The 10,000-nt window shown below is 45.5% G+C and overlaps 2 protein-coding genes across 2 annotated transcripts; both read right to left on the bottom strand.

Annotated features, from left to right (window-relative positions):
* Nucleotides 1-702: 702 nt before the first annotated feature.
* LOC124666470 (thaumatin-like protein 1b) lies at nucleotides 703-1,500 on the bottom strand. The gene has a single exon (XM_047203819.1). It carries the CDS (start codon nucleotides 1,498-1,500, stop codon nucleotides 703-705), a length of 798 nt encoding a protein of 265 aa, XP_047059775.1.
* A 3,564-nt stretch (nucleotides 1,501-5,064) lies between these two features.
* Nucleotides 5,065-6,583, bottom strand: LOC124662319 (2'-deoxymugineic-acid 2'-dioxygenase-like). The gene is made up of 4 exons (XM_047200170.1): nucleotides 6,377-6,583; nucleotides 6,004-6,260; nucleotides 5,505-5,829; nucleotides 5,065-5,355 (listed from the first exon to the last, which is right to left on the bottom strand). The coding sequence occupies exons 1-4, from the start codon at nucleotides 6,581-6,583 to the stop codon at nucleotides 5,065-5,067; spliced, it is 1,080 nt and encodes a 359-aa protein (XP_047056126.1).
* Between the last annotated feature and the right edge of the window lie 3,417 nt (nucleotides 6,584-10,000).

Below are 10,000 nucleotides of genomic sequence, written 5' to 3'. Positions count from 1 at the left end.
TTTTATCTAGTTTAAAATGCACTGAAAAGTGAGAAGTACATTATTTTGTGGACAAATTTGAAAGCTAAAAGTGCATTGGAAACGGAGGGAGTACCAAATATTAAAATAAATACACAGAACATATACTATGTTATATTATTTTGTATATTACGAGACATGTTAAAGTAACAAATTGATGTTGTGTTGTTGCACCATTCATCTCCTCTACTTTCTCCGGACCGATTTTAATAATACGTGCATGCATATTATTCTTTCCGTCCTAGTTTATGGGCTTATTCGTATCTCTAGGTTATCTATTTGGCCAACGTAATATGTAGTTTCAATTGTATAATATAAAAATGACATCATTAGAAAGTAGAACACCTAAGCTTTTCAAAATAATTAAGATAAACTTAACCATTAATTTGAACAATAAAATATGAATTAAATATCTATAAAATATCATTAGATTTGTATTTTAAAAAATGTTGTCCATGACATATATTTTATATATTATTGATAAAATAATGGTCGAACCGTTTCCTTAAAACTATTTATACTTCTGTTAAACCGATCCCGATAGTATCTTTTCACCGAAGTAAATAAATTGCATTCACGCCGGAGTAGTACTCGAGCCCCTTCGATCTTTTTCCAGCGAAGTAAATAAATTGCATTCATGCTGTGTTATTATTGCAGCATTAGAATCAGAAAATTAACTAATAATTAATTGGCAGGGCAGACTGTGACGTCGTAGACGGCGGCGCCGGAGCAGGTGAAGGTTGAGCTGGCGTCGTCGTATGCGTAGCTGTACGCCGTCGGGCAGGCGGCCTTGAACACCTGCGAGTAGTTGGTTGGCCCGCACGCCGCCGGCGTGCCGTAGTCGCCGCTGCAGCAGTAGCGCGCGCTGCCGTAGGCGTTGCACGCGCTCTTGCACGCCACCACCGCCGACCCGGACTGCACGCGTAGGTCCGAGGGGCAGACCGCGTTCACGTCGCCGGCGCACGCCGCGGCGCTGCATCCGTTGTTGCCGTTGGTGTTGCCGGAAGGGGCGATGCGGAGTGGCACGTTGAAGCCGTCGACGAGGCTGACGTCGTAGAAGTCCAGGCCGCCAGAGCCGGGCGCGGCAAGGGTGATCTCAGCGAGCGTGACGGGCGGCGCCGGCCCGCGGCCGTTGCAGGCGACGTCGCCGGAGCCGCAGTCGGCGGTGGCGCAGGAGAAGCGGCCCGTGGAGGCGTCGGTGGCGCAGCCGGTGCGCGCCCAGAAGTTGCCCGACCATGCGCCGGAGGACGGGGCGGCGAGGGAGGAGGTGGCGCCCGAGGCGAGGTAGAAGCCGGTGTGGGATAGGGGAGGCGAGGTGGCCCCGTTGAGCGCGCCCACCCACACCGGGTGCGCGCACGCGTTGGTGAAGCTGAACGACGTCGCCGCCTCTGCGCCGCCGCCGAGAAGAAAGAGGATGGTGAGGTGTAAAACAAAGAGACTGAGCCGCGTCCCCGTGGCATTGCTGCCGGCGTCCATGGCCATGGGGATCGTCGACCGATCGGTCAGTTGAAGAAGAAGGCCGGTGAGCTAGAATAAGACCAGCGATCGATCGAGCGTCACGCACGCACCTACGATCTATCTATCTGTCTCGTGCCCGTCGTGGAGTTATATAGCATGTCAAGGTAACGAGTAGTACATGCTGAAGGAGATCGATGACGATGGTTGGTAGGTTAGGGTAGATAGCTAGCTAGAGATAACAGGTGATCGACGCGTACGTGTAGGAGGGGAAAAATCACTATACTTTGTTGGGTAAATATTTTTTGGTTGATCACGCTTGGCATGGGCTAGCTACATCGATCAGTCATAATGCTGACAAAAGGTAAAAGGCAAACACAGGTACTACTAAGTGATTGAATGGCATCACGTACGCACGGTCCATCTGTTGTTCATCATCAATTCCACCGATCGATCGTTGTGCCGATTTGCCCTTTTTCGTTTCTTATTAGCTAGCTCACCGGTCGATTTTCGGCGCAGATGCAATGCGGGTTTAACTCGCACTGGAATAAGAACAGGACGTACTCTCCAGCCCAGAGAGTCAAACGACAGTTGAACTGACAAGAAAAGGCAGCCTGAGAAAGGGAGGACAAACAATGAAACAACGTACGTACGTACTCACTAAAGGTTCTGATTAACATTTGGTGTGTGACTCCATATAAGTTTTGTGTCTTCATCTCTTTGTTTCTGAATATTTCCTACTCAATGAGAAATGTAGCACAGGGTGCAAATGAATTTACTAGTAATGGTGCACGTGTGTAATCCTTGAAAAACAAATACGGAGTATCACAAAGTGTAGCATTATCTTTTGGGAGGCAAACTTCCCCTGGATTGATCAAAAAATTAAGTCTTTTTTTTGGTGAAGAGGTAAACTTCCCCTGGATTGATCAAAAATACTTGAAGAACTAAATCTCCAGGTTATTACTTATTAGTTGCACGATTTTCTCCCTTTAAACTCTATAATAACTCTCCTTTTCGTTTTATTATATGATTAATGTGAGGAGGTGAACGCTTGCTTGATGTGACTAGCTTTCCGTTTGTATATCCCCGGTTAATTAGTGCGTGCATAAAGATGACCTCCCTAATTTAAGCAATCTTGAATGCTAATTGAAGAGAAAAAATAAGGGGAGCCAGACTAGTATCACTGACATAAAAGCTGTTTGAGAATCAACCTGTGGTTGGATGGTTAGGAGGGCAGTGGCACCTCAAGCCCACCAGAGTTCAAATCCCAGATTTTACACTTTGGTGTCTCATAAAGGCGGAATATTCTTCAGTGGGAGGCGACGTTCCCGTCGACAGCGAGGCGCCCGTGGTGACTTCGTCAATCTCAAGACCCGCCGGATCAATTCTTCAACGCAGTCTCTTGGAGGTGCTCATAGGGGTAGGGTGTGCGTGTGTGCGTTCATAGGAGTGATTTACTTGACATTAATTTTTTCTAGTAGTATGTGCTATAATACAGTATACCTATGATACTTTTATTGTGAGTAGTCTTAGCATGAAACATGGGTGCTATGTGAACCATTTGATGTAGTACCAGACGGTTAAAATCTTTCCGATCACGCTGCTCTATGTCTTTTTTATGTCGATATAGATATTTTTCGATAAAGATGTCGATATAGATATAGATGATTCTTTCATGCTAAATGTAATAGTAGTACACATGCGAAGTATATAGCTTGTGTATGTACGGTTGCATGAACAAATGCATGCTTTGGAGATGACACAGGCTTATATCCAGCGAGAAAAAGGATCAACATACTTTGCTGATCCTTTTTTTCTTGGACTTTTGCTTAAATTATATCCCTCTGTTTCTTATCGTCTTCATACTTTGAGAGGCTATCTAGTATCTCTGCACCGTATTTATTTTTATACCCACTTGCTCTTTCTACAACTAACACCAAGGACAAAACTTCCTCCGTCCCAAAAAGGATGTCCCAAATTTGTCAAAATTTAAATATGTCTATACACTAAATCTTTGTGGCATCAATAGTTATCTCCATGTCTACTTTAAAAGTCCATTTCTTGTTCTCCTCTCTAGGTTTGATGCATTTTTCTTTGTTGAAACATGCTACCACCCTTCCTACTGGTTTTATTAGGGTAACAAGTAGTTCAAGAAAAAACTGACTATAAATATAGTAACCAAATATAAATTATATACCATGAGAATTATACCACTAGAACCTATTTAAAATGTGAATTAAATAATGTAATTTTTCTAACATATAATTCAAATTTTGTTGACCAAATTAATGGCCAAATTTTTATTTAAACTACGTATTACCCTAATAAACCGACACATATGAAGTATAGTCAATCCCCTAAACTTGTGCATATTACTGATTAGGGTCGCCGAGAGGAAAAATGCGTCGGGTCCCTGCTCCAGCTGGGCGACGCAAAGTGTCCGGGCCGTCCGCAACGACGCAAACCGGGCCCAAATATGCGCCTCGGATGCGTCTCTACGGATGCTGCGCGGACGCGCAAAGTGTCCGCTCGCGTCTGGCGGACGTTTCGTCGGGCCGCCTGGCAGCGACCCCTGCATCGATGCGTCTTCTCAGGCGCGCCAGCGACTGGCGCGCTGCGTCGCTTCGGCAGTCTGCGCCACGTTGATGGTGATGCCTCGCCTACCGAGCGGCCGCCGCCCACCTTCGCCAACGCAGTAATGGCGACCCCACGCGTCCCGCGGCAGTCGCCTGCCTCCGGCCTATATAAAGAGGGCGTGAGCTCTTCTTCCTCATCCACTCCTCCACACAAACCCTAGCGGCCACAAGCTCTACTGTAGAGCCGCCTAGCTCTTCCTGCGACGCAGCCAGGCCCGCGAGGAAGTCCATGGCGGGTCCTGGTGGCCAGCGAGGCGGTTGAGGCCGCGGGCCTGGGCGCCCCCAGGGATGGGGCAGGGGCCGCTGTTGTGGAGCAGCTACGGTCCCACGGTCGTTGTCATCTGCGCCCTCCTCGTCTTCGCAGGTGGAGCGTTACTTCGAGTTCCTCCTCCGCATCGACGATGACCCACTCGGCATCAATCGGCTCCCGGACAAGTTCGCCGAGTTCGTCGATGGCGTTGAGCCGGCGCACTTGCAGCTACGGGAGGCTAGCTGCAACTTCTATCGGTGGACTATCGATATGTATTAGTTTGTGTAAACCATGTTCCAAATTATATATTAGTTTGTGTAAACCATGTTCCAAATTATATATTAGTTTGTGTAAACCATGTTCCAAATTATGTATTAGTTTGTGTAAAACCATGTTCCAATATATAATATTTGGAGCTATGTTTAAATGGAGAAGAGAAAAAAAAACAAGTAGAAAAAAATGTGTCGCCCCACTGGAGCCATCCCCAGACGCAAACGGATGTGCGGACAAAAACAGTCATTTTCACGTTCGCGAGGCGACGTAAATGAACGCTCGCCGATAATTAAATGCGTCGCCTCGTTGGAGATGCCCTTACAATGAGCAGCAAAGATAACCCTCTGCACAAGTCAGCATGCATGTTGATTGACAATCATTGTTGGGATAGTAAAGATGAAGAAACGAAAAGCTGTTTCAGAAGTCATGAAATCAGTGCATGTTGAATTGTTGATTGACGCAAGCTGGATTTTGAGTGTGATGAATCTTGAAGTCGAGCACGGCTTCCCTGTTGCCAGCAGCGGCCTCATACGCCTCCGCGAACTCGCTGCATACGAAGTCCTTGAACTTGGGAGGGTTTGTCTCCTCATCCAACATCGCCGGCGCCGGACCAACCCTGCAATCCATCTTGGGCGTGATAAGTGATGCCACCGACATCCTCGCCTTTGCCGAGTTGGTCACCGCCCGATGCTCCACGCTTGGAAGCAGCCCATTTGTCACAATCTACAAAAGGATCGAACAAATATACAATTAGCTGATGTGTGTATATACTCTCTCTTTTTTTTGCGGATAGTGCATATATATACTCTCTTTGATCTAAAATAAACTGGGCAGCACATCTGTAGAATTGATGCCATGTGAGAGTGTGAGACCTCCATCTGAAGCCCGAAGTTGATGACAAAGGCGTTGTGTATGGGTTGGACACGGATCCAGCGTCCCCTGTGCTTGGCCTGCAAACCACTGACTTCGCCCTGGGACAGAATGGTGAGCAGGTGGCGGTCGGAATGTGGCCGGATTCCCATCGTAAGGCTCGGGTCGGGGCACCTTGGGTAGTAGTTCACGTTCATCAGCGTCTCCCCGCCGCTGAGGTCCCCTTCGAAGAAATCATGGTTATCGAATCCGAGCCCCTCGGCGATCAACCGGAGGAACCTTCGCGCTAGCTCCTGCACTGCCACCGCGTACTTGGCAAGATGCTCTCTGCGTTACCCGATAAACAATGCTGCCTTAGCAAGTAGTAAACCATGTAAACATAATTTAATTGGCTCACTAATAACACAATTAATGTCATCAGTGGTGAAAGATTGAGGAATGAGGATGCACATGAGAAGCAGTTGTCATGCCGTTACGGGTAGATCACCATAAAATCATTACCTGAACATTTCTGGTTGCGATGGCCATTGGTGCATCAGCCTCTCGACAGGGTAGCACCGAAGCTTGAGGCAGTCGCGCCAGTAGCGTATGTCGTTGCCGTCGTTATGGGACGTGAGTGAGCCGGAGAAGATCCGGAAAGGCTTGTTGTGGTCAATGGAGTAGTACTTCAGCTTTGCCTCCTCTGGCATCCTGAAGAACTCCGTTGCCGCCTCTCGGAAGCCCTGAATCACGTCTTCTCCCACACCGTGGTTCACCACCTACAAACAGAATGCATGGAATAATTTATGGCAAGGAGCACAAATTACCTGTGCATGGCAATGAATTAGCAACGCAAAGCAACGTGCATTTGTATGCACAGAGCGCGCTAACATGCCTGGATGAAGCCAAACTCCTTGCCGGCCTCCATGATCTCGCCAACGACTTGTCGGCGTCCTTCTCCGACGGCTCCATGGAGGTCGATGACAGGGAGGGCAACCGAGAGATCATCCAGTAGCTCGTGGTCGCAAGGGCGTTTCTCCGGAGGCAGGACATACTTGTCCGGCACGGACTTGTGTGCCGGGGAATCGCATATGAGCTTCATTGTCTATGCTAGGGCTTCGACTTGTGTATGTGGGCAAGTGCAACTTCCTCCAAAGCAAGATCTACATCTATGGGCGTAAGGATGATCGGATCTCGACAACGATGATTCTCAGGGTATCCCATGCGGCGCCTGCGGACTAATCAGGGAATAGCCTTATTATATATTCAAGAAAGTCAACAGCAACTTAGTTCGTTGTAGCAATCAACCCATCTACACCATTCCACCTATAGATCAATAGATATGTAAATCAGAATGGGTATCGGACGGTCATATAAAAGGTTATCAAGGACTCTCAGCGAAAAAGAAAGTAATGAAGATCAAGCCATCACCCTATGCATTAGCACTACCAGAAATCACATGGAAAACGTTTCGCATCCGGCGACCCCTCGAAGCAAAAGATAGGTCGTCCGGATCGCTCCCTTGCTTGTCCCCTTTTGGGCCACTATCCATGTACGTTACAGCCCACCACCACCATGGTCTGCTACACCGAAGACCACTATCACCAAAGCTAGCTATGCTGAAGCCCACCACCACCCAGGCATCAAAAATATGCATCCACGTTTCTATTACAAAATGATATGGAAAACGCCAGATTTTCCTGGATGTTGCATACCTTATTTATTTTTGTAAATAACGCGCACAAGTTTTGTAGAGAAAGCACATGCAAAATGTTGTAATGTATGTATGGGTGTTTGCCACAAGTTTGTGGATTTTGTTGTAATTAATTGTGTTTTTGGTTCAAATAGATGGTGACTTTTATTGTCATTCAATTTTATACCAAAATAAAATTTTGTTAACCACTTTTCCATGGCTACAAAAACATATGAATTTTTTTGTTGTAAATAGCTAAAAATAATATTGATATTGCCGTTGACTATTGTTGTAAACGTCTAATTTTTTTATTTGATTTAGTTGTTAATAATAATTGCTAATAACTTAATTATTTATTTTTGTTGTAATCAATTGTAATTTTTGTAGAAATTGTTGATAATTTTTTGTTGTAAATCAATCTGGATAAAAAATTGTTGGTTAGCTATTTTTTAGTTGCTACAAAATATGTGGTATTTTTGTTGTAAATATTTCTTATTTTTGTAGATTTTAGAAGATTTATTTTATTGTAATCAATAATTTTTTTGTTAAATCATTTTTGTAACACTCCCTTTTTCAAATTTATTGTATTAATTTGTTGTAATAGTATATTTTTTTTTTGTACGTAGAGGGACTGATTTTGTTGTAATACTCTGTAGCCTCAGGTATGTCCTTCGCTGTAAATATCTCGAAGGTTCGGGACAAAAAAGATACATACTTTCGGTCATGTGGAGAAGACTAGGACCGCGGGTTGATTCATCAAAATAGAAAGGGGCCAAATGTAAAAGTTCTGCTATGGCTAATTCTAAGTGTTGGATCGCGATCAAACGGCCCAGAGAACGACCGATTTTGCCCGTAAATCCGGCGACTGACGCCTAGCAGTCGCCAAATCACATTGTTGCTGAGTATTTCGGTCTTTGCTGAGTGCCAAATCTCGGGTACTCGGCAAAAAAGCCTCTTTGCGAGTGGCAAATAAAAACACACGGCAAGGCAAATCTTTGCTCAGTACTGATAGACTCCTAGAATCATCTAGGTGTAGATCTAACCGGTAGCACTTTATTTATAAACTGAAAACAATGATGACTGAGAGAGAGAGATATGAGAGGTGTGTACCTTCACCCTGACTCGTCGAGCCAGAGGTATTGAACATGGTGGCGAGGGCCAGTGCCGTCAATGAGCATGATCGAGATGCTTGACCGAACAGGGCTCCCGAATTCTGGAGGCCCCCAAATTGGTAGACCTAGCTCAAATGTGGCCCGTGACTAGTCTGTGTTTTGCTTCTGCGGTTCTGCCTTCTTGCTTCCCGCCGAGTGCCGAGCCAGTGAGCTCCAGCCGGGCCATGATGTATGCCTCTAAGGGAGTGATGGTGATGCTATATTGGATGCTGCACTAGCCCAAGACACCAGGCTACCAACGATATCTTCAGGTCTCCTGCATTACGTTTATAATAATTGAGGCCCAGAAAGAGGATTGCGTTCGATTGTCCGATTCCTTTCCTTTCACGATTTCTTGCTGCGAATATTTGGCATTCCACTGCAGTTTTTCTAGGTATTATCTACATCATGCAGACTCTATAAAAAAAATAGGCGATAATTAATAAATAATAGATTGACCTATGGTTCATTAGCGGTTCAAGATTGATTAATAGGATATATAGTTAAAATTTCCATTTCAAGAAACGCTAGATGAATAATATTTTCTTTGTACAGCACCAGGTTTCGCTTAATACTTTGGTGATACATTTACTCATTTAACACTCTCATTCTATTAGTTAGTAAATGTAATACTAAGTGAAATAGCATATGGAGTTATATAATACTAACTGAAAATATGATTTTAGTCCATTAGTTTCATGACATTTTTAAAAATTAGGCCCTAATTTATAATTCGCACTGAGGCCCCCAATTTATGAAGACGGGCCTCGCGAGGGCGACAGCATGAGCGAGGAAGTGGCGGCGGTGGCGGTGCTTCCCGTCACTATAGCGCACTCTTAGATCGGTAGGATTATCGGTGGGCTGTGCGGCGCAGCGATCAAACACGTAACGCGTGCCGCCTGCCTCACAGGGGCCCGCCAACCATAGAGGGTTGGGTGCCCCTACTTAGCGCAGGTTGCCGTGGGAGTTGAAAATCTCTATGGTGTAACTTTTCTTCAAGTCCCCGGCAACGGCGCCAGAAAATCTTGATGGTGCTCCGATGATGGCGCCAGACAATCTTGTTGGCAGTTGTTGTGGAAGCGGTTGGGAAACCCTAAGAGGAAGGTGTGATGAGCACAGCAGCAAGTTTTCCCTCAGTAAGAAACCAAGGTTTAATCGATCAGTAGGAGAAATGCGTGACTTCTGAAGGTGTTGCTAGCTGACTAGTGGCAGGGCGCACTACCGGCGTCAGCAACAACGTGGAACCTCCACACAACACAACCTAAGTACATTGCCCCAACTTGCAGTGAGGTTGTCAATCTCACCGGTTTGCTGAACACAAAGTATTAGACGTATCGAGTGGAAAGAGATGTTTGCAGTAAGTAAACAAAGCATGATTGCAGTGGTTGAATTTATCAGTGTAAAGGAAAAAAGGACTGGAGTCCACAGTTCACTAGAGGTGTCTCTCCATAAAGATAAATAGCATGTTGGGGGAACAAATTACAGCTGGGCAATTGATAGAATATTGATCATACATGACAAGATGATTACTATGATATTTGATTGTGCATTACAACATGATACATAGACCGTAATCCAACTGCGTCTATGACTAAAAATCCACCTTCCGGTTAGCGTCGACACCCCTTTTAGTATTAAGTTGCAAGCAACACATAATTGCATTAAGCATTTGTGT

The sequence above is a fragment of the Lolium rigidum genome, chromosome 6 (assembly GCF_022539505.1).
Source record: "Lolium rigidum isolate FL_2022 chromosome 6, APGP_CSIRO_Lrig_0.1, whole genome shotgun sequence".
Lineage (NCBI taxonomy): Eukaryota > Viridiplantae > Streptophyta > Magnoliopsida > Poales > Poaceae > Lolium > Lolium rigidum.
This window is presented reverse-complemented; position numbering and strand designations above follow the sequence as displayed.

Excerpts from the sequence above, each read along its gene's own strand:
- LOC124666470 (XM_047203819.1), bottom strand. The coding sequence starts at position 1,500 with ATGGCCATGGACGCCGGCAGCAATGCCACGGGGACGCGGCTCAGTCTC.
- LOC124662319 (XM_047200170.1), bottom strand. The coding sequence starts at position 6,583 with ATGAAGCTCATATGCGATTCCCCGGCACACAAGTCCGTGCCGGACAAG. Across the intron at positions 6,261-6,376 it reads AGGAGTTTGGCTTCATCCAG|GTGGTGAACCACGGTGTGGG; the intron begins GCATGTTAGCGC and ends TTCTGTTTGTAG. Across the intron at positions 5,356-5,504 it reads ACTTCGGGCTTCAGATGGAG|ATTGTGACAAATGGGCTGCT; the intron begins GTCTCACACTCT and ends ATCCTTTTGTAG.